Source organism: Uranotaenia lowii, chromosome 1, assembly GCF_029784155.1.
Source record: "Uranotaenia lowii strain MFRU-FL chromosome 1, ASM2978415v1, whole genome shotgun sequence".
Taxonomy (NCBI): Eukaryota; Metazoa; Arthropoda; class Insecta; order Diptera; family Culicidae; genus Uranotaenia; species Uranotaenia lowii.
The window spans coordinates 6,235,468-6,261,717 of NC_073691.1; the positions used below are offsets into that span (position 1 = coordinate 6,235,468).

Below are 26,250 nucleotides of genomic sequence, written 5' to 3' on the forward strand. Positions count from 1 at the left end.
AAAAAAAAAATAATTTTGTAGATTGTACTGCGTTCCTTCATATTTATATGGAACAGTACGTCAAACCAGCGTTAATTCTGTCATTTTGTTTCACGCTATCTACATTCTGGTTAAACAAAACGGAGAACTGCGACTAACACCTTTGCACGAAATTCGACTTTCAATTAAACGGACACTATCGAAAGGCAAACTTGATACAGCGAGGAATTACTTATATGCGAAATGCTGTGAACAATGTACAAACAATAAATAATTATAAAATTCATAAAAGATTTTAGAATGGCGAAATATTAAATAAAATTTTCTTTGATTGAATTTTTAATAGATTCTCATAATAAAAAAAAATCAAATAAAGAAATAGAGTAAAAAATCACTTTTTCATGATTTACATTTTTTAAACAGTGGATGGAAACGGAAAATGATTATTGCTTTCCTTAGAAAAAATTCTTAAAATCTGTTTAAAGTTCTATACATTTTCATTTTATCATTGAATGCATTGAATGTTTAAAAAAATGATTTCCCAATAATTTATTTGGTTGAGTGTTTTTTGCTGCTTTAGCATGTTCAGGCCGATAGACACGTGTAAAATGGGGAAATCGCTACGAGCCACTCCCTCGTTCCACTGGAAGTCTTATAAGATTTCTTTCACTTCAAATGAACATCACATTCGATTGTTCTGTAGCATTTTTCATAAGGACTTGTAATTGATATCGGTTTTTAAAAATTTTTTGGAAATTTACGCTTAAATTAATTTTTACAAAAAAATGTTAAAATTTTGGGTAAATGAAAATAAATTAACTGTGACGTTTTGGGAATTAAGACGTTTTGGGTTCAATATTATAAGTTTGAAATAACGGTAATAGCGACCCATTGAAAAGTATAGCTAGACATCACAAAGCGAACGTCACCCCTTTTGCCAGTCGCGATTTTTTCATCGCATCGCGTCAAAAACCGATCGTGGTCTGTTTGTTTAATCGGAACATTTTCGCCTAAAAACTTGAGAAAAAATCTAAAAAAGTCGTTCCAAAGCTGAAAATAGCGTGCCGGAAGCGTTATTGGTGTGATTGGTAGTGGAAGCGTCAGTGTCTTCGATCGCGGTTGATGGAGTTGAAGCGGTGCTCTTGAGAAGCAGAAATTATTTTTTGTTTGGGTGCGGAAGAAACAACATCACTGCAGAAGACAGGACTTCGGAAGTTGCTGGAGAATCGAACTGGAAGGATTCTTTGGTAAGTGCTTAGTTGATTTGCTTCATAATTATGATTAGTTGACTAAAATTTCCACCAGATGTTGAAAGATTCCATTCGAGAAAAACGACAACAGTCGTAGGAAAACAAAAGCCTTGGAAGACGGTAAAATCAACACAAAAAGGCTGTCGTCATCGACGGAAAAAACGCCAGTAAAAACACGCAGATCTTGCACTAATGCGTCGTTACTAAGCGGGGTTTAGTTTTTTCTCTCTATGGTATCGTCTCGTTCTGCTTTCACTGGTCAACAATTTTAGTAGTTGTATAAGTCGCGGTCCATTCTAAGCGGCGTTTTAGTGTTGAGCAGAGTGAAGCAAAAAAAAAAGGTCGGCAAAACAACAAGAAAGAAATAATCGACAAGCACCTCTCTCCGCCGAGTTTGAAGAAAGTGCAGAACAGCGTCGTTTTCCTCGTTTTCCGATTGTCAGATAAAAATAGTTTGTGGGTGAGTATGATTTAATTGGCACAACCGCATTCGGGGCGCTACAAACAAGAGATTATCGCGACGAGATTTGTATCGCTCAAATCGATCGGCACTCTTCGGGGTGGGAGGGCAGTCTTAAATGAAATTTCAACTGGTCAACATCCCCTATATACAGCATGGAAAATCTAAGGAAAATTATTCATCTTTCCAGAAGCCAATCGGACATCCCAAGTCAGCAGCAGCAACAGCAGCACCTGCAACCGGACGTTGGCAGTAGCATCCGTCGACATCGATCGCCAGGCGCACCGCCGCCGCCACCAGGACCATCCGGGTTCATCGGAAGCGACCAACATCATCAGCAGCGACACCACGCTTTCGGAGGAGTTCTAGGCGGATCGGCCAGTTCGATTCGGCGACTGCCCGGGGGCATTCTTAAGAACAGCAGCATTATTAGCAGCGGCGTGGTGGCGGCCGGTGGCGGTTTGAGTGGTTCCGGGGTAGTAGGAGGGGGCTCCACCAAAATCATGTCCGGTACGACGGCCAAACGTAAGGAGATCTACAAATATCTGGCGCCATGGCCACTGTACTCGATGAATTGGTCGGTGCGACCGGATAAGCGCTTCCGGCTGGCACTGGGAAGCTTCGTGGAAGAGTACAATAATAAGGTGCAGATCATCAGCTTGGATGAGGACACCAGCGAGTTTAGTGCCAAGAGGTAAGTGGATGGTAGAGGTGGGGACAAAATGTCAGATGAGGGCACTCTCTCTGAAAGGTGTCAATTGCGAATTGAATTGTGTGTCGAAGATTGGAATCGTGCCAATAGGCGGTCTCGTATGCTTGATTCTTATAATCTATGCAAAGCAGATGTTCTATTTCGACAACATCGCTAGGAATTTCATTTTCAATAATTTTTTAAGGTCGAAATGCAATGTACGTATACTTACTGAAAACATTCCAAATAACACAACTCTGAATTCGAAAGCTTGCTAACTAATAACTCATTTGAATTCAATTTAAATGAGAAATTTTTAATACCGTGTTCGGTAATCTTAGGGATTATTCTTGACCACACCCAGAACATTGAGGCTGCAGAACAAAATGGCAAAAATAACGAAAATTTATAAAAAAAAAATAAAAATTCAAAAAAGTCATAGATGGTAAAACTGACAAAATATAACTAAAATGACAAAAATTAATGAAATGGCCAAAATGACCAAAAATACAAAATTTACGAAAAATACTTAAAATACAACAATCACAAAAATGACAAAAATTTATAAAAACTATAAAAATTTAAAGAAATATATAAAAATTACAAAAATTATAAAAATGACAAAAAATGAAACTAATGAAAATGAAAAATTGAAGAAAGTGACAATGATGTATTTTTTGCCATTGGTATTCTTTCATTTTGGTCAATTGACAATTTCGTTTTTTTTCAATTTTGACTATGTTATTAATTCTGCCAGCTTTGTAAATTTTTCCAATTTAGTCTATTCCGTCAATCCGGTCAATTTGGTCAAAATTGTAATTATTGTCAGTTGTGTAAATTTTGTCAGTTGTAATTCCTCTCAATTGTGCCTTCTTGCAGCACTTTCGACCACCCCTACCCGACAACCAAGATCATGTGGATCCCCGACTCAAAGGGTGTCTTCCCGGACCTGCTGGCCACCAGTGGCGATTATTTGCGGGTTTGGCGTGCCGGAGAACCGGACACCCGGCTCGAGTGTGTGCTGAACAACAACAAAAACAGTGATTTTTGCGCTCCGTTGACTTCGTTCGATTGGAACGAGGTCGATCCGAATCTGGTGGGAACTTCCTCGATCGATACGACCTGCACGATTTGGGGCCTGGAAACCGGTCAACCACTGGGGCGGATAAATTTGGTGTCTGGTCATGTCAAAACTCAGCTTATCGCTCACGACAAGGAGGTTTACGATATTGCATTTAGCCGAGCTGGCGGTGGCCGAGATATGTTTGCCTCAGTTGGAGCGGATGGCAGCGTGAGAATGTTTGATTTGCGTCATTTGGAACATTCTACGATTATCTACGAGGATCCGGCCCACACACCGCTGTTGAGATTGGCCTGGAACAAGCAGGATCCGAATTATTTGGCCACCATTGCGATGGATTCTTGTGAGGTGATCATCTTGGACGTTCGTGTTCCCTGTACACCGGTGGCGCGACTCAGCAATCACCGAGCCTGTGTCAATGGGATCGCCTGGGCTCCGCATAGTTCGTGTCACATTTGTACGGCCGGCGACGATCATCAGGCCCTGATCTGGGACATCCAGCAAATGCCACGGCCTATCGAGGACCCAATCCTGGCCTACACGGCAGCCGAGGGCGAAGTCAACCAGATCCAGTGGGGTGCCACACAGCCGGATTGGATTGCCATTTGCTACAAGTCGGCCTGTGAAATTCTTAGAGTCTAAGGCAATGCTCTCTCGGGAGTTGCAATGCAGACAGATGTATATACGAAGACTGATTTGGGTTTGGTTTTATACCATAAAATACGCAAACAAACACAAAAGTTCATCAAACATACTAACAAAAAGTGGCACCCCCTTTATATACATAAGTTATCTAACGTGTAGCTTCCAGTTTTGCAAATCTACTAGTATTTAGTTTAGCTTCTTAGATGTCCTATTATCTAACAAACAAAAAACGCAGATCGATTTTCAAGTGCATGCAGTTGTCAATGTATGTTTAGTTGTAAATACCATCAAAGGTAGAAAAATAAGTTAAACAAACAATAAACTGGAAACAATTATCAAACTTACAAGCATTGGTATCACCCCGTAGTTTTTCGCAAACAATTCTCTAGTACATTCTTGACAGAGGTCACCAAACAAAGACAGACAGCGAACGCAAAGCATTTATTAACCACACGGCCTAGCCATCCCAGTACACAGAACCAAGAAGAGTTAGTCCTAAATTTTCGATTCTTGAGTGAAACAAGATAGTAATTTATCGAGATTAAAAAAAAACTAGTTGTTTGCCCACATTTGAGTTCAAATCGTACGGTCTAAAGAGGTGGAACCCCGTAGTTCCAGTAGTTTACATTTCACATTGTGTCGAAATTCAACATTTTTCCATCTTTCTCTGGAGGCGGATATTCGCTCACAAAAGGGTGAAATTCGTATGTGCGCTAGCTTTGTAAGGTAGAGTGATTGTAGCATTTAAGCAGACTAGATTCGAAATACAAAAAAAGAGTAACATGTAGCTGCAGGAGCGAAAAAAGCAAACAACTCAACAAAAAAGTAGAATCTTTGCTAGAAAACCATGCAGCAAAGTTTTGATGTTAAGATGAAATTACCACTATTGCCGGGCTACAAATCCACAAATCATAAAGCTCTATTTCTTGTACGAAAAAAAAAATCGTCGTGTCTAACCTAGTAACACTTTAGTAAATAAAATATCTTATAACATATTCAAACGTGTATTCTGTTGATTGATTTTACTTTGTAGTTAAAACAATGAAAAGCCGTTTAAGTTGAGCTGAGTGTTCAACCCAAATCATTCAAGACGTTTCCAATTTTGTTCCTCTTTTCGCTTGCGCGGACAGACTTTTTTCGGTTTTGTTTTGATCGTCTGTGGTCACTTCTTCTGTGGAAGATTCCAGTGATGAATTTTCCATGTAGTCACACAGCAATGCTGAATATGTTGACTTGCGGTTGGGTTTACGGTGGTTGCTGATATGCGAACATACTCTAGGTCTATAAGAAGGGACGCATGCGGCGTACAGCGACCCGACCGAATGTGACAACATCCATACCTACTCAATTCTGAGAGAAAAATCAAAACCGGTGGGCACAGATATCAGCTCAGCTCAGCTGATTACGGCTTTCGGGTCGTTGTCGTCTTCGTCGTTGTCTTTCGTAAGCTAGTTTTATTTTTGCTAGTTTCGATTCTTCCGATTTTCGTTGGAAATTCCCACCAATTGACTGCAGTTTATTGATAACGGCGCTTTGAAGTGGATTTAACTAGTCCTCAGTTTACCAACAATTGAGGAAAACCTCAATAAATATTTGATGTTTAAACTTTTTTAAGAATCTGTTCTGTAATACCTATTATTTCTTACCATTTTCAGTCTCTTGGATCAACATTATCTCGCCTACCATTTTCAGTCTCTTGGAACAATATTATATCACCTTTTTGAGTGTAGTCTGGTGACGTTATAGGTTTTGAAGTCCTTGTAGCCTCTAAAACGAGCTTTGTATGATATTCGGTACTTGGGCTCTTATTGAAGAATTTTCCGGAATTCCGGAAGGGGACCAATACGATTATTTTCCTTGTGGTTCAAATGAGAAAAACAGAAAGACACCAGACTTAACGATCTTTATTCTACGCCGCGCGTGTGGTGATGATAGTCAAGTAACCTTACCAATCTCCAATCATTCATTCAGTGTTTTAGAATCTAATCGTAGTACATGGCACTCAGGTGGTCCAGAATTGCGAGCTGGATCCCTTTTATTCTATACTGATGGATCAAAAATGGATAATGCAGCTGGCGCAGGAATAACAGGTCCAGGTGCAAACATTTCTATACCAATGGGAAAGTAGGTGATAGTTTTTCAAGCCGAAATTTTCGTAATTCTCATATGTTCAAACCTATAGGTGCATCGGTGTAGTCAAAAATGTCAGGATTGCCATCTCTCCGGTAACAAAGTCGACTTCCAGTTATTCCCTTGAGATAACGCAAAACCCACTTCACCGCCGTCCGTTCCGCCGTGCCAGGATTGTGGCAGGAACCTTTTCAAGTGCTGTTTCCCCCGATCATCATTGGTAAAGATTAGAAAACCGTCGACGTATATCGTGACGAAAAGCATCTTTCCTTCCGTGGCTTTGGTCAATTGGTAGTAGAGACATGTTTCCACCTGCGATTGAATCAATCCAAATACTCGTAACGCCTGGTCCAGCTGGTTGTTCCAGCTGGACGCAAACAAGCGCCACAAGCGCCTTGCAGAGTCTGAAAACTTTCCTTCGATTAACGCCGAAACCTTCGGGTTGTTAAACAAACAGCAGCTCGTCCTTCAGCTCGTCTTGCCTCGTCCTGCACTTTCATTTGCTCAATTTGCAGATCGTGTTTCACCGCCATCGCCATCAAGAATCGGATCGTGGAATACCGTACGATAGGAGCGTACACCTCGTCAAAATCGATGCTTGGCCGTTGGGAGCACCCCTTAACGATCAACCGTGCTTTGAACCGCTCGACCTCTCCGCTGGCTCCACGTCTGGTTTTGAACAACCAAATTTGTTTTTAATCGCCTTCTGCCCTTTCGGTAGATGCTCGAGTACTCACGTGTTTTTTGGATTCACGAGCTGCAAGCTCCTGACACATCGCTGCAATCCACAGCTCACGGTCCGGCCGACCGAATACTTCTTCGTAGCTCGTAGGATCGTCCACACATTTAGTCGTCTGCATTGGTGGGGAGACATTTTGGCCATTGTAAGTCGAATAAGAAATGCAATCGTCATACTTGCCTGGGTTCCTGCGCTCCCGACCGCTGCGCCTAAACTCATGCTCTTTTTCAGCAGATAAGTAGACCCACAGGTGGGAGCGCGCGATGTGCCACCGGGCCGGGTGCTGTAAAAAATGTTCTCTGCTTACGAGCTTGAAGGTTGTTGCGAAACTTGAGGTTGCCTCAACGACCGTCAGGAAGGTCAATTTCTAAGAAATTGACCAGTACATGTCGCTTGTTCTTCAATTCTTCACATCGACCTTCATGCAAAATAACCACATCTCTACTTATAACGATGTCTGGAATTTCAGGCTGTCGTGTTCACAGCCTCAGGCCAAAACTCATTCGGTAACTTGGCCTCTATCAGCATACAGCTAACTTTCTGGAGAATCGTTCGAGCAACTCCATTTTGTTCCGGCGTATAACGTCTTCTGATGTCGGATACCTTCACATTCTAGAACTCGCTTGAAACTTAAGTTCACATATTCGCGGTCATTGTGGCTTCTCAACACTTTTAGCTTGAGACCAGTCTGGCACTCAACCATAGCTTTGAAATTCTGGAACGCTTCAACGGCTTGATTTTTCTCTCCAAATTGTAAACGAAAACTTCCTCGTAACGGTAGCCCTCCATGTGGTAAGTCGCGCCTGAATCGAAATACCACTCGTTCCGATCCGCATCGCCCATCGCAAATGTAGCACACATTGCTCGCTTCGTGTCCTTCTTCATCGCTTTTTCCTTACTCGGACAGCTTGCCGCAAAATAACCTGTTCACCTTGACGTTGCAATATTTTGCTCCTGACGAAGTCCGACCTCAGGACATGACCGGACGCTCCTAGTCCCATCATTTCGAAAACCCCATGAGGAAAATTGATGCCAACTATTCGTCGCTCACCGTGAATTCAATTTCCGATAGTCTGTGACTTTTTGAAATTATTGCGTCAACGTAGGTTTCACTGTTTGGAAGATTTTCTAGCCTTGACGGTACGAGTTGTTGTAGCAACCCAATCCTTCTGTAGATACCATCGTCTTGAAAAGCCGTCTTCAATTTGTCCTATGCTTCCTTTGCGCTTCTCGCATCCATGACTAAATAAACTGAAGTTGGTCTCCTCCAGGCTCAGACTGATCGTTTACAACGACCTCATGTCCGTCTCTTCGTCAACGATTTCACCTTCCTTGGGTTTCACCGAATTTTAGAAACAATCAATGATTAGGCTCATTTTCATGGAGAAAGCCCACGATACGTAGTTGGTGTGCCTTTCAACTTCTCGATGGCTAAGGTAACGCCTCCACCGAATCGAATCACTCCCTACTCACCATGATGGGATCCGCCGCTTCTCAAGGGCGAACTCGAAAAAATTACGACTCCGAAAATGTCATTTTATTCTAATGTTTAGAACCAAATCAAAATTTTTGGATAGTTTTATACATATATTTACTTCAAAAATCAGAAGAAAAGTTAATCGATGGAGCCTTGAGTGTAAAATTAAACGCATGTTCGCCCTCCATCAAAGTCTTTACGGTGTCATCCGATACCTACCAGTTTCTCAGTTTTTCCATTTTCTTGACATGTGCTTTTTCTCTTTGACTCTTGCTCTCTCGAAGTTCCCGCTTCATTACTGCTCCACCGGGCGCAGCTCCGGACAGTTTTGCGGGTTCATGTCCTTTGAAACAAAATAGACAGAATTAGCCTCATACCACTACAGCGACCAGGACACTTTTAGAATAGTGACATGATGCCAAATCTAGCCAAAATAGCGGAGATTCGTCGTGCTGCTGCAAAAACGGCAAAAGGCGCTTCTCGAGGCACTCAGATTTGTAGATCTTGATATTTACTGTGCCCTTTATCACGAAAGGCTCACTCCTCGGTCCGCAAGAGCAGATGGTCTGTCAAACGAAATATTTGGAAATGAATTGTGATATTTTCTTCTTCTTAAAATTGTCCTCCACATCGAACTTGCTCTTGCCGGTTTATATACGTTTCGTCGTCCATCACACAGCAGCCATATTTTGTCAGCATCTTCTCGTGGAGCTTTCGTATCCGAGTTTTAACCGTCGATGGTTGTCGCTCATTTTCAACATTTTAAACCAATTCCAGGTGTTAGGAAAGAATTTGTTCTCTCGACTCGCGTTGGTTCACCTCCGTTTTTGTTGAATCGAAAAATACGACTTCGTTTGACAGTATGTAAACAATACACATCAATGAGAAAGTGTGCAAAATTTGGTTGATTTTTCCCTAATGGTAAAAATGGTATGCCCTGTTGAATGTGTCGCAATAATTTCGTGTTTGCCCTTTAATTCGACAATATCTTTGTTGGCTAATTGACTCCATCCTCCTTTGTCTTGTGAAGGGATATGTTTTTTTTGGTTTCTTTCAGACAATGCCATGCGGTTGCTCTGAGAGGACAATTTCAGCGATGAGAAAGCTTGTTAGTGCCGGTCCGGCATAAAATCTTAAACCGATAATACCAACTTCAAGGAAGATCATCATCGGAGTAGAGTCTGATTTTCGGGTGTATGGTTCAAAGCTTTTCGAGAACTATAGCAGCGCCGGGTAATTCAGCTGGTTCGGAGGCATCGTTTGGAAGTAAGGCCCAAGAGTTCTTTAATTGCTTTAATAAGTGTCGAAGTAGGTAGGTACACGTGATAAAATTAACATTTCTGCCTTAAAGGTTTCAATAACTGTAATTAACAAAACTAATTATGTCCATCTGAAGACAAAGAAACAAAACAGAGCCGTTCTTTACATTTACAACGATCTCCAGCTAATATTTAAATTGTACCTCAGAAGCTGCCGAATGCATCTGTTGATTTGCAGTTGATCGCTTGTAATGAATAATATCAATTTACGACATATTTAAACACTGATTGTACTTACGACCGGCAATAGATCCTAATTCCGAATTGTTTCTGCACTACTTAGTTAAGATAATTCTAGAACATTGTCCGTTCCAACTGTGTCTGCTGTAGGGTGACCGGCGAGAAGAAAAAATGAAATCCAAAATTTTCGATTCAGAGAAACCATGTGTTGTTCCCATTAATTTAAAATTTCTTGAGTATGTATTACAAAAAAAAGCTGAATCCATTAAAATAGGAAACCAGTAGCTGGAATGCTTTACCTTACTATGCAAAAAAAACATAAACGTCGTGAAACCGCACAAATCAACTGGATCGTTTGCGATAGCGTGCGTGCAAATGCCGGGGGAATACTATGTGAGCAGGTACGTACCAACTACATGTAAAGTCAGTCTACGTTTAAGCTGACTCAGTGCGCGAACTGAGAGTCTATAGGACGTTTGATTTTCTCACGCCGCCGGTTAATCTGTCCACGTTATTTGTCGCATCAAACTTGCATTTGCTGCTGCTCCGCTGCTACTATCACTCTCGTCGAGGGTAGAGCGCCGAGTCTATCTTTTGCGGTCAATCACTCTTGCGGACCACAACAAGCTGGCTGAGCCTTCCGATACCACATCCGATTTGACCGGCGACAGTGCAGCGCAATGATCACAATCGGTTAATCGCGTTGTCAACACACATTTGTGAGGCGTTTACTACAGACATTCTAGATTCTAGTACCTACGTATAAGCTGGTCTGGGGTGGTGTTACTATCAGTGAGTCTACACCGCAAAACGGACACCCGAAAAAAAAAATGAAACAAGAGCGACGAGAACAATCGTCAATCCTCGATTTTAATATAAACGCCATTGATAACGGCCGGAATGGTAGCAGTTTAGCTTCGGGACTTGTCGAGTGCACTAGTTAGTCGTGCAAGAAGGTGAAACGGGAAAACTCCGGCAATAGTTAAGTAGTCCAGTGCAAGCCGTGGTGTTGAGTAAATCTTTGACAGTTCACAAAAAATCCTTGAAGATGTGCGAAAAGGGATCGCAGTGTTACGAAAAGTACAAAGAGTGGGAGAATAACGAGGAGATTAAGATCTTCCGGGAATATCTGCGCATCCCAACGGTGCATCCGGATGTGAACTACGGTGAGTCGATACTCGCTAGCTCATTGCGTCGTGCGTTGGTCAATTGATTTTGTTAAATGTGTGCTTACGTGTTTTGGGATACTTCTGGTTATTGGACAAGTTCAATAGTTTTCTGGTTTTCTTTAGAAGTGAACCATTCGTAATTGTGATAATTTGAAACTTTTCTAAAGTGAAGACTTTGAAATTTATTGTCATTTCATGTGGTGGCTCCATATAGAACAGATGAAAATCCTGTAGATAGCTAGTCAGCATATTATGTATAACAGACAGTTATTTCGTTTATTAAAAGCAAAACTCGTTACGATAAGATGATAAAATTAACTCTTCAAAACAGATGTAAAAGTTATCACAGCTCGCACAACAGGCTTATAAGAAAACCTTTGAAAATTTTGAAACGTTGGGAGACAAACTGCGGTGAAAAAATGTAGGTCTAGATCAGTTGCCTACGTCAAACTTCAAACAGTGACAGTTTAAAATTTTTTTTAAAGAAACATGAGGGTCAAAGAAAAGGAAGTATATAAGCCGTAAGTATATCATGATTTTCTCGAAAAAGATAAAAAGGCTAACCGACATGACTTGAACCCGCAATCTCTAGAGATTCGGATCAAATCTTTTCGGTGAGCCGTTGTATTCCTTTCGAGAAATTCATGATATGTTCTCCCTTTTTTTGACCCTCCTGTTTCTCTAAAATTTTCCATCACCTTGGAAATTTTCCTCAGTGTATCGTTCAATGTGAAACGACGAAGAGTTTTTACCGCTAATTTTTTGGATTGACATACGTCTCGTCTACACTAAATAAATTTTACTGTCGTGATTCGTGTTATCTTACGGTCTTAAAAAAAATGGTTCAAGATAAAAAAAAACCAAATTCGTAGAGCAATCGTTTCATGTGCCTAAAGGATAGAGTTAAAAGCGTGGATTCTACAATGTAGCTATATGATGCGTAAACAAGTTGACTTTTTTTCTAGGATTTTAACTCTCTCGAGTTATTCATCCTCCGAAACAAGTTGACAACATATGGAAATGTATATTTATGCTTACACAGAGCGACGACGATGACACTTGGCTTGAGATTTTTATCTCAACATACATACGAGATATTAAAGGTGTCCGGCGTTTCTGCATAGCTCACGATACCCCACTCTCCCCTACAAGTAACCAAAAAAATTATCATCTTTGGATCTTCTGTGTTCAGCAAGACCGCATTGGAAACATTTTCCGAAAAAATTGGGTTCGTTTGCTCTGGTCGCTCAAGCAACACCTTCGGAATCTGCTTGAACAAACAAGTCATCAGTTCTGCCAGCATGTTTCCGTTCCTCAGCCATTAACCTTGCCTTGACTGTGTCCATTCGTAGTTCTTCCTCGTTCAAAGTGTTGAAACGGTATCAAAGACGATGGTAAGGACATGAACAGCTGTCTGATTTAATCCTTCTCCGACATGGTTGATCCAGCAAAGTTCAGTTGACATATGTGCTCATCAAATTTCTTGAAATGGATTTAATCCTTCGGCCATCTTGAGATTGTACAGGCTTATCCGAATGAAACTGAACGCCGCAAAACCAACATTGCCGAAAGTCGATCTCAAGGATTTCCACATCATCTTTTTTTTTGTTTCGATTATAGTCGTTTTACCATCTTTATGGCATTCGCGACTTTATCAACGTTGCAGTTGGCGGATCGTTATTGAAAAACTTATCCGGTACAACTGTGTTCGATGTTTACTCTTGGGCTCGAACTCGCGGACATCGGCTCAGAAGACAACAGACTTGCCAACTGAGCTATATCTCAAGTCCATCATCTTGAAAAAAGTAGAACTTTGAGTAAGGCTGGGCCCATAACCTCAAAAAGAATAACGCAGGTCTTTGGGTGCAGTTTGGGTGCTAGTTTATTGATAGGTAATTACCACTTAAGTGAAAAAACTGTTGGTCACAAACCAGTGCTTTTAAAACATTTTTCACTCGCCGCCCCCTTTTGAGAATTTTCGAGCTAAAAAAGGCGGTAGGAACCACTTTGAAAATCACTGCTCTAAACCAATGGCTATTTCAATAAATTTTTGTCCTCGAAGACTCGAATTTTTTTCTACAAGCGGCGAAGAAAAACTTTTTTAACTTGAAGCTCTCTATAAAATCATTGCATTTCTGCATGTTGAGAAAGGTTGTCAAAACCACAGAAAAAGATTTTTTAGAGCAAGTTCATTCGTGTTGGGATAAAGTGGTAGAAATTTTGACACTTACAGCACTTTATGAAAATTTTATCATGCAAAAATGTTTCAAGACCTTTGGGCGTTGTATTTTTTTACAGCATTGTTTCTATTTCAGCCGTATGTGATAGAAATCGAGATATTTTTGCATCACAGCATGCGAAAATAGATCACGTGTGGTTTAAAAAACTGAAGGCCGATCTAAATTGAAGATCTTGAAAATGTTTTCCATGGTCAAGTTTTCAAAATGTGCCACAAGTGTTAAAATTTCTACCACTTTTTCCCAACACCAGTGAACTTGCTCTTTTAATAAGCTTAATCAAGACTTTATTTTAAAATTCTTGATTTCAGATTTTTTTTCCCAGATATCATGAATTTTCTTAGGATAGGCTTTCTAAAGTTCATTCAGGAAAATTTTATGACTTTGCTAATGTGAATTACTTGAAGTAAAATGACTCAATTTATCGATGTTCATGGCCGTAGGAACGGTGCGGGTGTCCGGATTTTGATCAGATTTTCTCACTCTATATACAAAGTCAAACGAAAATTTCAGTTTAGTCCTTAGAATTATGTATCTTGCGTTCAAATGATTTTTTTGAATAAATTTTGGCTTTTTTGGAAGCCTTAAATATGATTCTGGATCGGCTTATGTGTTTCAATAAAATAAAAACAGTTTTCCACGTATTTTACATCTTGATTTTAATCGAAAAATTCCGAAATTTTCCTGCAAATTGGCCGGAAAATTTGAAACAATATGCCATTATTTCGCAAGGTTTTAGGATAATATTGCCTGGATTTGGCCAACCCCGATACTTGCGGAAAAATGTCTAGTAAGTATCCAGTTTATTGTTCTTGATTTTCACTTTGGATCAGTTTCAGTATTTAAAATTCACACCAGAGTTAAAACATAAGAAAGTTTTATGAGGCCTGAATTGATAAAAGTGAAACAATTTCATCATTATCAATTTTATTTCAATTTACAAGTTCAATTAGAAGAAAATTATATTGAAAATTAAAATTCAGAATAAAATAAAAGATTTCTCGTTAAGGGTTCTGATACAAATTTTTCTTTTCGGTTTCAAATTCATAGGATTTCTTATCTGGAATTTAGATTCAGGTTTTGAATTTTAGTTCAAAATACAGAATTCAAACTTGGAACTAAAATCGTATTGATATTCAGCTTAAATTTAAGTTTTAAAATTAATATTAAAATATCAATGTTTAAATTTCATTAAAGATTCAAATCGCAGTTTCATAACTTTGATTTAAAAATTAAAATTTTAAATTCAAACATCAGTTTAGAAACAGTTTTTTATCCTCAGGTAAAAATTCAGCTGGTAATTTTATTATAGATATTCAAAATCAAAGGTTCTAACTTAAATCTTTACATCAACTAAAATCAGAGTTTACAATAGTAGAAAATTAACCATATTTGAACGGTAAACATAACTTTTTACATTCATTTCTGAATATTTGATACATTTTCACTCATGCTTAAAATGGTCATGTTTGTGGTTCAAAAGAATTATGTAGCTTGCTAATTTAAATGAGTAGAACCGATTTTTTTTTTCTAAATGAAGCTTTCAAAATCCTTTTTTTTCTACATCATTGTGTCATTGTTCGTTTCTACATCATTGTGTCACTCGGGACTTTTATCAAAGATGCAGTTGGCGCAACAGTCTTTAAAAAACTTATCTGGAACAATTGTGTTAGATGTTTACTTTTGGGCCTAAACTCACAGACATCTCAGAAGGCAATCGACTTACAAACTGAGCTATATCACAAAGCTCAACATTTTTCAAAGCTTAATGTAAAAAAAAATTGGCAACTCCTAGGACTTATTTAAAAAAAATCTTTTAATGCAAAACAGCTTTAATCTGAATAATTAGAACTTAAAACGTATGTATATGTACATTTTTTCACTTGTGTATGCATTGTTCAAGCAAAAATTTTATAGGAAAAAAATTGTCATCAAAACCCCCCTCATTTGCCTGTTCTTCCTACGGCCCTGTCGATGTTGTACATAATGTTTCTATCAAATTTCTAATAATTGTCACAAACTTTATAACGAGAGGCCCGACACACTTCCGTTTTTAAGTGGATGGCTTAAGCGCCCCTACCCTGTCTTAGTTTGCCCAGCTGATGAGACCCGGTCGCGAGTTCCTTTTGATTCCCTATTTTGGGAAAGAAGCGGAAGGGTCTCCAAAAAGGGATTCGTACTTCGGCCCTTTTGAGGCCGCCCCGAAGACGAGACGAAACCCTGCAGAAATTCGAGGAAAGGGGAGTTAGCTGTTGTCCGGCCCAAAGATAAACTACCAGGGTTTAAGCCGTCGTACAAGACTCCGCCCTCTACCCCGGTTTAGCAAAAGAATGATCGTGACTGGATTCGCGGCCAGTCTCCGCAGTAAAACTCTAAAGTGGAAAAATGCGAGCAAAAAAAGGAACAACTTGTAATCCCCTTTCCCAATACCTCAATTACTTGTACATTTTCAAATTCTCGTCTTCTTCGAGACTTATTAGAGCCGACTTACATTTGTGCGAAAACGTTCCGTTTATTTCGGGTTTTTTACATTTGTAGTGTGTTGTTAGGCCTAAGCTTTTCCTTCTCTCTCTCAAACTTTTCTGGTGGTGTTCGTGGTGGAGTTGTTAAGTGTTTTGTACAACGCAGATGTGTCTGATGTTCGTTTCAATTGATTATTGTTTCAGGTAAAACGACTTACAACTTATCAAAGATAGGACTACTTTTATGCGGCTCGCCAGTCCGAACAATTTCATAGCCGCTGATACAATGACGCGGCCAAAATCTCGCGCTCGCGCAACATAAATTGTGCAAAAGTTGCGGGCGAAAACGTACGTCTTAAGGCGATCGCAGAAGAAACATGTTCTTCATGTACTCACGTTTTCGGTTAATAATTCGTGGGGTTTTGGGTAGCCATTACCTCACCGATTTTGTTGTCCTACGGTGAACTACTGCGGCTTTCCTCCGGCTTACCACTCTAGTTGACGGTCATACGGTGGTAGCTCTGCTGCGGTGATTCAGCTACACTTTTTGGTCGGCGGATTGCGGCGCCGCTAGAGAAGATGTACTCTAGCTAGCCGCCGTGGTCTGCTGTTGGTTGACGACGACGATGAAAAATGACCGCGGTTCTCGTAGTCGCGAGAAGACCGCGGCGTGGTAGTCCTGAAGGCGGTATCACTGTTCGGCTGGGGTGTTGGTGCTTGCTAGCCGCTAGCGATAAAAAATATCCACCTTAGCTGGTGTACCCAGCCTTGGGCCGATAAACCTGGCGCGTCGCGGGGATCGGCATAGGGCGACTTCCTCTGGAGTGATTATCGTGGACTTTGGCGAAATCTGTCGGGAAAATGTGCGGTGTTTTACCCTGCGCTCGACTTGTGCGATTTTCTCCACAACATACCTTTTTGGTCGATTTATTCTTGCAACAGTTTTGCCACGACACTACCACTGTCCTATGCTTTCTAGGTCTAGGCTAATCGAGAGAAGTTAATCAATTAAACGCACTGATAAAGGAAACTACAAGTGTTCAAAATTACCAAGTCTGAATATTCTTTGACGGCAAAAGATAACCGATCTTTCCTACGCTAATCACCGGGAATAAATGGGTCGGGAGATCTTTTCGTCATCTGGCTTACTGGATTAGTTTATCTTCGTGACCGGAACTACCCGATCCGACTATGTCGAATCGCGAAGTTAAACAATTAAATCCTCTCTCGCGAATTCTCGGATAGCCCTTGTCTTCCCCTTCCAAATCCGAAATTAAAAACCAATCTTTTTCTTCCCCAAACTTTTAGGTTCACAACGCATCCCGAAGGAGGTCATTCGCCTGATGCAAACAAAGTCTGCCGTCGGTGGTCTACGAAAGACGGCGTCTCAAGCCACACGTTTAAAGTTGGAAGTGTGTTGGTTGATCTAAAGCCTTCAACAGCGTGCTAATGGTTTTGATGATTGTTCGTCTAGGGTGGCGCTTGAAATATGAATGTCGAAATGTTTTCGTTTTCGAATTGAAATAATTTAATTTTATGCTTATTTATTTTGGTAATACTATTAAGGTTCCGAGTTATGCTAATATTTACAGTCGTTTAAGTTAAATCAATGTATTTTTGATATTGGTCTTACAAAGAAAAGGTTTTGCATTATTAACCCGTTACAACTTTTTGGGCCAAATCACAGAATGGCAGCTTAGTCGAAAATTGCCGGAGACAGTCGTATAGTTGTATGTACAAGGCCAGGAACCTGTTATTTTAAATACGTTCGATATCCCAGGAGAATCTTCATTACCAAAAAATGGAAGCGCGCAGCTAAGTTTTGTTTAATTACTAATTTATTCTTATTAATATCAATTCATAAGTTGCAATTATAAAATCGACACAAACATGATCGGATTTTGGTACAAAACAATTTTTTTTTTCGAAAGGAATAGTTGGCAACTTTAAAGTCGTGTTATCGATGATCATGTTATGCAGAGGTAACCTCGGTCTGAAAACACAAAATTAATCTTTCATCCTCTGCTCTCTTTTTACAGTCTATCTATTAAGTACTAGGACGTGGCCGGTGCCATTATTTCTGTTTGAAGAGAGAGCATCAGTTTTGTTCATTGTGAATGTGCTGTCAATTCCAGACACCATTCTTTTGACCTCTGGACAATATTGATCACGGATCAATCACGGATTGGCAACAATTGCATTTGCGATGGAGATTGAAATGCAAATAATGAAAGTCATTTTAGGAAAAAAAAATCGGGCTTGTGATATAGCTCAGTTGGAAAGTCATTTGCCTCCTGAGCCGAGGTCCGCGAGTTCGAGCCCAAGTGTAGCATCGGACATCGCGAATGCCATGAAGATAGTAAAATGACTTTAAGTGAAACCAAAAAATAATAAATTGTTGTTTGCATGTATGAATCTGATTGATTGGTAGAGAATTTTTTTTCCAGTTTTCGATTGAATTAAAACTGCCCGAATGCGAAAAATAATTTCAGGCACAATTTTCCCGTTTGTTTGGATAACGTGCCGCTATTAAGCCTACCCCATTTCTGAACACTGTAAAACTTTGCAGTTCTATGCCAATTGAAGTCGGCTCGTTTGCATCGCAGACTGCTTGACACTATCGCTCACAAAACGATCGTTTCCGCAGGGATCTGACCGCGATGAATTTGATTTATAGTAGTTGTGCTAGGGCTGCTATCAAAAAAAAAAAAAAAAAAAAAAACGGGGGGAGTGTTCCCCATCAGCACTAATTGCGGTGAGAACATTTCACCCGATATTGATTGTCGTGTATGGCGGCGTGCAGTTTCTGTGCAGTTGTCGGTCACAAGTGGCATTGACCTTGACGAACTGAGTTTAATTTAACTATGCAGTTGGCAAGAGCCGAAGGCCGCGAGTTCCAGCCCAAAAGTAAACATCGAACACAGTTGCACCGGATAAATTTTTCAATAACTGTCCGCCAACTGCAACGTTTATATAAAGTCGAAATGCCATAAAGATGGTAAAACGACTAGAATCGGAACAAACAATAAAATAAAATATGTAATGTATTCTCAACAAGATATGCGCCTAAGACTATACCATTTAAGGTATTTTTGTTAAGTAGATTTGCAATTGCAACACAGATTTAGACACAATTTTTCGGAGAACTTTATCTCTGTACCTCTTAATTGGTCAGTCTTGTTTTCAAATTTGAGATATCGCAGAATATAACTCGCGCTTAGCCATTGAAAATCAAAACAATGAAGATAGCGCACTTGAATTGTTCATACTTCATCTTCAAGTTCGCCCTCGCAGTGAGTGAATAGATGATAAGCGAATCTCTCGCAATTCATCATCGTCCACATCACAGCTCGGCCGCCGTTGTCTGTATGGTACTGCCCTTAAGCTTTCGAGTTAAGTCTTTCTGATAAGAGGATTCGATGCAACAATCTCAAGAGATAGAGATCCGTTTTGTTAAACAAAAAAAAAAACACTCATATAATCCGGTGAAATTTACGATCCGACCTTACCCTACTAAGTCTTCAATGTCTCGCCCCCGCTAACACCCAGACTAACCTTTTCGCAGATGATTGCGTGGAGTTTCTCAAACGTCAAGCCGAAGGCCTGGAGCTTCCGGTGCGGGTGATTGAGGTGAATCCCCGGAAACCGATCGTTATCATGACCTGGGAGGGTACGGAACCATCGGAGAAATCCATCATCCTGAACTCGCACATGGACGTGGTGCCGGTGTATCCGGAACGTTGGACTCATCAGCCTTTCGGGGCTGAAATGGATATGGAGGGACGGATCTACGCACGTGGTGCCCAGGACATGAAGTGCGTGGGGATGCAGTTCTTGGCTGCGATACGGGCGTTGAAGCGTGACGGTATCAGACTAAAGCGAACCATTCACGCTACGTTCGTTCCGGATGAGGAGATCGGCGGCAAGCTGGGCATGAAGGAATGGGTACACAAGGATAGTTTCGGGGAGCTGAATTGTGGATTTGCCATAGATGAGGGCATTGCTGGACCCGGCGAGGAGTTTGCGCTGTTCTATGGAGAGCGTAGCGTGTGGCGTAAGTTTGAGGTTAGAGTTGCATGCGGTTGAACTGAAATAATAATGATTGTTCTTCCAGATGTGTATTTCCACATTTCGGGTACACCTGGACATGGATCGCTACTGTTGAAGGGCACGGCCGGCGAGAAAGCACGGTACATTATCGACAAGTTGATGGATATGCGAAAGCGGGAGGAAAAGAAGCTGGAAGACAATCCGGATTGGACGATCGGTGATGTTACTACCATCAACATTGTGATGATGTCGGTAGGTTGAACTTCGATCGTTTTCGGATAATCAAACCTGCTAACAATAAAATTTCTATCCTCTCTAGGGTGGAGTCCAGAGCAATGTGGTTCCACCGGAGCTGATGGTGGCCTTCGATGTACGGGTCGCCGTAGATGTGAAGCATCTGGAGTTGGAAAACCAGCTGCTCGACTGGTGCCATGAAGCTGGTGGCGGTATTGAGATCGAATACGACCAGAAGTGTCCTTACGTCAAGCCGACAACTTTGGATGGATCGAATCGCTACTGGGTAGCCTTCAAGGATGCTTTGGATGAACTGGGTCTGAAGGTTAAGCCGCAGATCTTCCCCGGAGGAACCGACAGTCGATACATTCGTGGAATCGGAATCCCTGCCATCGGATTCTCGCCCATGAACAACACACCGGTGTTGCTTCACGATCACGATGAGTTCCTGCAGGCTGATACCTACCTGAGGGGCATTGATATCTACAAGAAGATAATTACCAATGTGGCTAATGTTTAGTCGGAATCCTGCAACGAGTGCCAAAGAATTTATCTTAGAAAAAACCTTCTATTTGTGAAGCATTATTCCGGGATGATTCCGGAAAATTCAAACCAAAATTTAGTTGTTATGTTACCTTAAATATTTTGCCTTAGCTAGTCAGTTGTCAATCGCTGAAGCGAGAATCGATATCAAAACATTGTTATAAAGTTCAGAAATCTTCAATTTCGAAGTCACTTATTCGATGCAATTTCTGGAAACTTTTATAAGGAAAAAAAATGCGAGATCTGATTTACAATTGTAATCTATTAATATGCAGATTCTGGCTGTGAATTTCGTTTTGTTGCAAAAATTTTGAATATAAAAATTCATATACCTATCAAAATTGATACACTTAAGCTATTTTAGAAATGTTTTTTCAATCAGCACCTCTTTGTCACGTTCCAAATTTTTATTCTTTTTATACTCAATTTTTTCCCTCAATGTTAGCGTTATGAACTTCAACTTCACCTGTGTTACAAAGACGCAACAAGCTCAAAGGTATCGTTTGATAGTTTTGAAAACCGATTGATTTTTAGACGGTCTACTACAAGAATGATTTCCAAATTGTTTCTACACATCGTTAAATAAAGTTTTCCTTTACAAAACTGTTTTTTATAAGAAATTTTCAAATATATCTATGTTGAAATATCGTATTATTTTTTTGCATGTTTGATTAAATTTTGAATATCACATTCATTGTTAAAAATAACTGGATAACCTTTTTGCTAAGTGAATTGTACCTTTTTACTCAGCTCTATTAAGGTAGATTTCACTTCGCTACGGTCTGTGTTTCACCTCGAAGAGGTAGAAGTTAGCTTTTTGGTTTTCAAGTGCGTTCACTTGGCTATCTCGGTAAATTTTACCTTCTTATTATTTTCCAAGCTTTACTAAGGACTGTACTCTAAAAAAAGGCAACCCTTTCTTTTGTAAATGCTTATGGATGCAAACTAATGTTGCTTATGTCCGTTTGTGTAACATAATTTTTTGAATCATCTTTTTTCGGAACCCAGAACCTATATATGTAATAAATAATATTCCATCCCGCAGATGATTGCGTAGCATTCCTGAAGCGCCAGGCTGAAAATCTAAGTCTCCCAGTACGGGTTATTGAGGACTACCCGGGGAAACCAATCGTGGTGATGAGTTGGGAGGGAACCGAACCTTCACAGAAGTCGATCGTTCTCAACTCGCACATGGACGTGGTCCCGGTGTACCCGGAACGGTGGACCCATGGTCCATTTTCCGCCGAAATGGATAGCGAAGGGCGAATCTACGCGCGTGGTTCCCAGGACATGAAGTGTGTGGGGATGCAGTTTTTGGCTGCGATACGGTCGTTGAAGCACGATAGTGTTCGGTTGAAGCGAACCATTCACGTGACCTTTGTTCCGGATGAGGAAACCGGTGGGAAACTCGGCATGAAGGAATGGGTTCACCGGGAGAGTTTTACGAACCTTAACTGCGGATTTGTCATTGATGAGGGTATAGCAGCACCTGGCGATGAGTTTCAACTGTTCTACGGCGAGCGTAGTGTTTGGCGTAAGTTTGGAACCGAATACATAATCGTATGATCTTCATGTTATTATTGTCCTTATTCAGATGTCTACTTCCACATTTCGGGAACCCCGGGCCATGGGTCACTGCTACTGAAGGGTACTGCCGGTGAAAAAGCACGTTACATAATTGACAAACTGATGGATATGCGACGCGTTGAAGAGAAGAAATTACAGGACAATCCACATTGGACCATCGGGGATGTGACCTCAATAAACATAACCAAGTTCTCGGGCGGTGTTCAAGGTAACGTGGTTCCACCGGAATTGATTATAGGATTCGATATACGAGTAGCTGTGGATGTGGATCATACAATGTTGGAAAATCAACTTCAGGAGTGGTGTCGGGAAGCAGGTGGAGGGATTGAGATCCACTACGAAGAAAAGCTACCCTATGTTCCGGCAACGATTCTCGATGAATCGAACCATTACTGGCAAGCGTTCAAAGCTGCTTTGAACGGCCTCGGGATAAAAGTGAAACCTCAGATTTTCCCCGGTGGCACCGATGGTCAGTACATTCGAGAGGTCGGTATTCCAGTAGTTGGATTCTCACCTATGAATAATACTCCGGTGCTACTACACGATAATGATGAGTTCCTAAGCGCAGACGTGTACTTAAAGGGCATTGATATTTACAAGAACATCATCTTGAACGTTTGTAACTCTTGAGGATTGTTTACATTTTTCAGAAATTGTACTTAAGTAGTCAAAAGTCTTTCTCTATAAATAAATAAAAACCTTAAAGTATAAATTCCAACTTTTATTTCAATAACTTATCCATATAAGCACCTACGATCAAATCGTCATCTTTAATTTCAAACAGCTTCATCATCTCATTGGCAATGTTCGTTCCCTCCTCTATGGTCTGATCCGGCCGGAGAACGACTTCAAACTCCAGAAAGTATCCCAGCCCCTCGACATCATCCAGGTGCACCCGAGTTTGATTGTACAGGAACAGGTGCCGATGTTTTTTAACCTCACCTTTGATGCCAACACTCTCGGCCAGAATGGTTTCCATCAACTTCGGCTCATCCAGATCGATTTTATGATAGGTGGACAGCTTTGGACCTCCCACATCCGGACGGAAGTATTGAATCAACTCGGATTTCTTCGTCTGCAATAGAATTGTTTAAATGCTGTTCAATAACAATACGATGGAAGATTTCCTCGGCAGATGGAAGTCCCACAAAGGCAGGGCTTAGGGTTGGTTTGAATACTTGGTTCTATGGCAAAATTTCCACCACCATAATCAAAAAACAATTCTTCCCCTGGTTGGATGTTCCGTCGAGCGAAAATTCCAACCCTCGGCAATGGACATCCTATGTGGACGGAGACTGTTTGGCAGTTGGGATCACAGCTATGATTTAAATATCGTCCGATGTTGCCTCGTCGTTCTGGATCATAAAAAGTTTGAATACTCGTAGCTCCATCCAAACTCATCTCATTCAAACAAAGAACGTAGTTTTTCTGACTCATTGAGTCATTAAGTTGATTGCGCCTCAAAGCTTCATTTTTCGTTATCAGTTCTCCGGCATACTCGCAGATAAATCCACCCTGAGGAATAAATTCTTCTGTGAAGAGACCTAGTTGGTTTGCTACAATCAAGCTAGTTTTTATTTTAAGCTTTTTTCGGGGACCAAATTGGACTAATCGATTCCAGCAGGTTGCTGGACAGAGACAATTTTCAGAACATTCCATCACAACTTGAAGCGATTCTCTCAGCACTAGTTCCCCTTGAGAAGGCGTATAATTTTCTCCATGGTCACATGACTTTTTGCTTAAACAAGCGTTATCTTCTTGGCAGCAACAGTTGGAATTATAATCGAGATTAAATCGTTCCCGCAGCTCCCGATAGCAACCGGTTCCATCGTCTGGCTGCAGCTCGTTCTCGATCAAATAATCCACTGCTTGATCAACGTGCTCATAATCATCATCCAGCTCCAGAAAACGTTTCTCTTTAAAAAATTTTACTACCCCACAGCCTCTGCCAAACACATCCGCCTCTTCCTGGACGGATGATGAATGTCCCTAAAATTTCAACGATCATACCATGCGGAAAACCCCACAACAAAAAACTCACCTCCAAGTACCGCAACTTTAGCCGGCCCTTCTGGGAATTGAAGAACACATCGTGCTGCTTAATGACTTCCGCTTTGGCACCCGTGAGCCCTTCGGCGATGGCCACTTTTTTCTGGAATGCTTCCTTGTCCCCGACCTGGGCTTTGATTTCGATGTTCCGGGATGGGGTTGCTTCTTCCTGCGAGGACATTGTTTCGATCTTATCTTCGGAATGTGACTGTGGTGTGGTGAAGCGCGCAAAAAGCGCCGGTTTGTTGATAAACAAACAGTTTGAATTTCCAAACTGTTCGAATTGTCAGTGTTGCCGCTTGGTTTGATTGAATAATCCGAAGCTGGCTAACTAGCGTAAGTGTTATACATTAAAAATTTGTATCGTATTTCTTACACTATTTAAACAATTAAAACTACTAAATGAATTCCTTTAGTAAGATGTCACTTAAGTAATTTCCATTGAAATTTCTCAACGGGTTCAGAGTTCATGCAGTTGAGGGTTAATTCAATTGCATCGTTGATACATTAGTATATTCAAATGTGTTTAAAGTAAATGAAATGAAAGAAAAAAAAGAAATGCTTAGCAGAGGATTCTCGAAAATTATTTCGGAATGGCCGTCAAAACTCAGAAAAGATTTTTTAGTACAAGGGTTGTATCAGAAAAAAGTATCAGAAAAGGGGTACGCTTAATAGCGGCACGTTATCCAAACATACGGGAAAATTGTGCCTAATCGTATCTTGACGCCGTTTTCAAATTAATTGATGGTTTCGGATTTTTTTCTACGTGTTGGAAGTGCTCTTCACACTGATCGCACATCATATTTCTGGGTCACATTTTCGACAAGGATGGTCTTCACCCTGATCCCGCGAAGATGCGAGTCATCTCACGAATAAAGCGAGTCATCTCACGAGTCATCTCACGAATAACGTCACGCAGTTGCGCTCGTATTTGAACCAGATGAATGAATTTCTGGGCTACTGGAATGTCTGCTGAAGAAAGAACCCGCTGAAACTGTATCGCCGAAAGCAAAAGGTCCTAAAAACGTTTCAAAACAATCCACGTCTCCGATTTCTTGTTGACCCACTTGATCTGGATGCAGTGGTCGTGATCATGGATCGATTCCCGATCAGGGCTATCAGCAGATGTTTTACAACTTCGACAGAAAGTTCCAGCAGAGCCGATTACAAGTTCTGGTCGGGCTGATTATATGTTACACCTGCTGAATTTCAAAAGAAGGGCCTGGTCGGATAAAAATTAGATCAGCGCTGCGTATCAGTCACAGGATTCAGCCATTCGTAAGTTCTTCACCAGACGAGACAGCTTGCAGAAGATCTTTTAGACCTTAAAAGGTTGCCCAAGGTCTGGTCTGTCATTCCGTTAACTGCGGACTACGAACTACTGATACAAAGATTTACTGCATTCAGGTGTTGGTTAGAAGCTCCGTTTCCTGGATAAACATAGACGAGTACATAGAATCCTTAAATGGATATAAAGTTCCTTTAAAGAAGTCTTAAAATGTCTGAGAAAACCGATTTGAAGTCATAAACAATTTTGACGAAGTTCTGGCTGAGTAACCACGCCGACTACACTAATCCTGTAATAGATAACGTCTAACTGATTATTGTCAATACTTTGGCGCTTTTCCAAATTTTTCGACATTTGCAGTAAGTATAGGAACACTGGAAATTTTACAAGAAACCTTCTCAAGATATGAAAATCCAAGATCTTGGTTTCAGAAAATGATTCCCAGTACATGGACTCAACATTCAAGCAGTTCTGTGAAGTAACCAATGACAGATACGGACAGGCTGAAAACAAGAAGTTCTTTGAACATCGTCCGATCCTATCATCCGCGTACCGTTCCACGCTTCTAGGAAAAACCGATTCGCAAAGCTCTGCAGCTTCCAAATCAATCTGAAGTCATCACGGAATAAAAAAGATCAATTCTGTAGACACACATCAATCAGAAGTTTGCCGCAGATGAT

The 26,250-nt window shown here is 40.7% G+C and overlaps 3 protein-coding genes across 7 annotated transcripts; 2 read left to right on the forward strand and 1 right to left on the reverse strand.

Annotated features, from left to right (window-relative positions):
* The first annotated feature begins 919 nt into the window (after positions 1 to 919).
* Positions 920 to 5,101, forward strand: LOC129755909 (DDB1- and CUL4-associated factor 7). 3 transcript variants are annotated; one of them, XM_055752621.1, is made up of 4 exons: positions 920 to 1,226; positions 1,285 to 1,689; positions 1,880 to 2,383; positions 3,260 to 5,101. In XM_055752621.1, exons 3-4 carry the CDS (start codon positions 2,193 to 2,195, stop codon positions 4,101 to 4,103), a joined length of 1,035 nt encoding a protein of 344 aa, XP_055608596.1. In that variant the 5' UTR covers positions 920 to 1,226; positions 1,285 to 1,689; positions 1,880 to 2,192; the 3' UTR covers positions 4,104 to 5,101. The 3 variants fall into 3 exon arrangements, with proteins under 3 accessions (XP_055608596.1, XP_055608588.1, XP_055608603.1); XM_055752613.1 differs by lacking the exon at positions 1,285 to 1,689; XM_055752628.1 differs by lacking the exon at positions 1,285 to 1,689 and having other exon boundaries at positions 1,883 to 2,383.
* Positions 5,102 to 10,415: 5,314 nt separating this feature from the next.
* On the forward strand, positions 10,416 to 22,863 carry LOC129737650 (aminoacylase-1-like). Of its 2 annotated transcripts, XM_055728809.1 has the most exons (4): positions 10,698 to 11,117; positions 19,385 to 19,873; positions 19,934 to 20,121; positions 20,189 to 21,297. In XM_055728809.1, exons 1-4 carry the CDS (start codon positions 11,000 to 11,002, stop codon positions 20,621 to 20,623), a joined length of 1,230 nt encoding a protein of 409 aa, XP_055584784.1. In that variant the 5' UTR covers positions 10,698 to 10,999; the 3' UTR covers positions 20,624 to 21,297. The 2 variants fall into 2 exon arrangements, with proteins under 2 accessions (XP_055584786.1, XP_055584784.1); XM_055728811.1 differs by lacking the exons at positions 19,385 to 19,873; positions 19,934 to 20,121; positions 20,189 to 21,297 and adding exons at positions 21,692 to 22,180; positions 22,241 to 22,863 and having other exon boundaries at positions 10,416 to 11,117.
* A 70-nt stretch (positions 22,864 to 22,933) lies between these two features.
* Positions 22,934 to 24,543, reverse strand: LOC129738603 (probable histone-lysine N-methyltransferase set-23). 2 transcript variants are annotated; one of them, XM_055729835.1, is made up of 2 exons: positions 24,275 to 24,540; positions 22,934 to 23,308 (listed from the first exon to the last, which is right to left on the reverse strand). In XM_055729835.1, exons 1-2 carry the CDS (start codon positions 24,461 to 24,463, stop codon positions 22,955 to 22,957), a joined length of 543 nt encoding a protein of 180 aa, XP_055585810.1. In that variant the 5' UTR covers positions 24,464 to 24,540; the 3' UTR covers positions 22,934 to 22,954. The 2 variants fall into 2 exon arrangements, with proteins under 2 accessions (XP_055585810.1, XP_055585809.1); XM_055729834.1 differs by having other exon boundaries at positions 23,167 to 24,222; positions 24,275 to 24,543.
* Between the last annotated feature and the right edge of the window lie 1,707 nt (positions 24,544 to 26,250).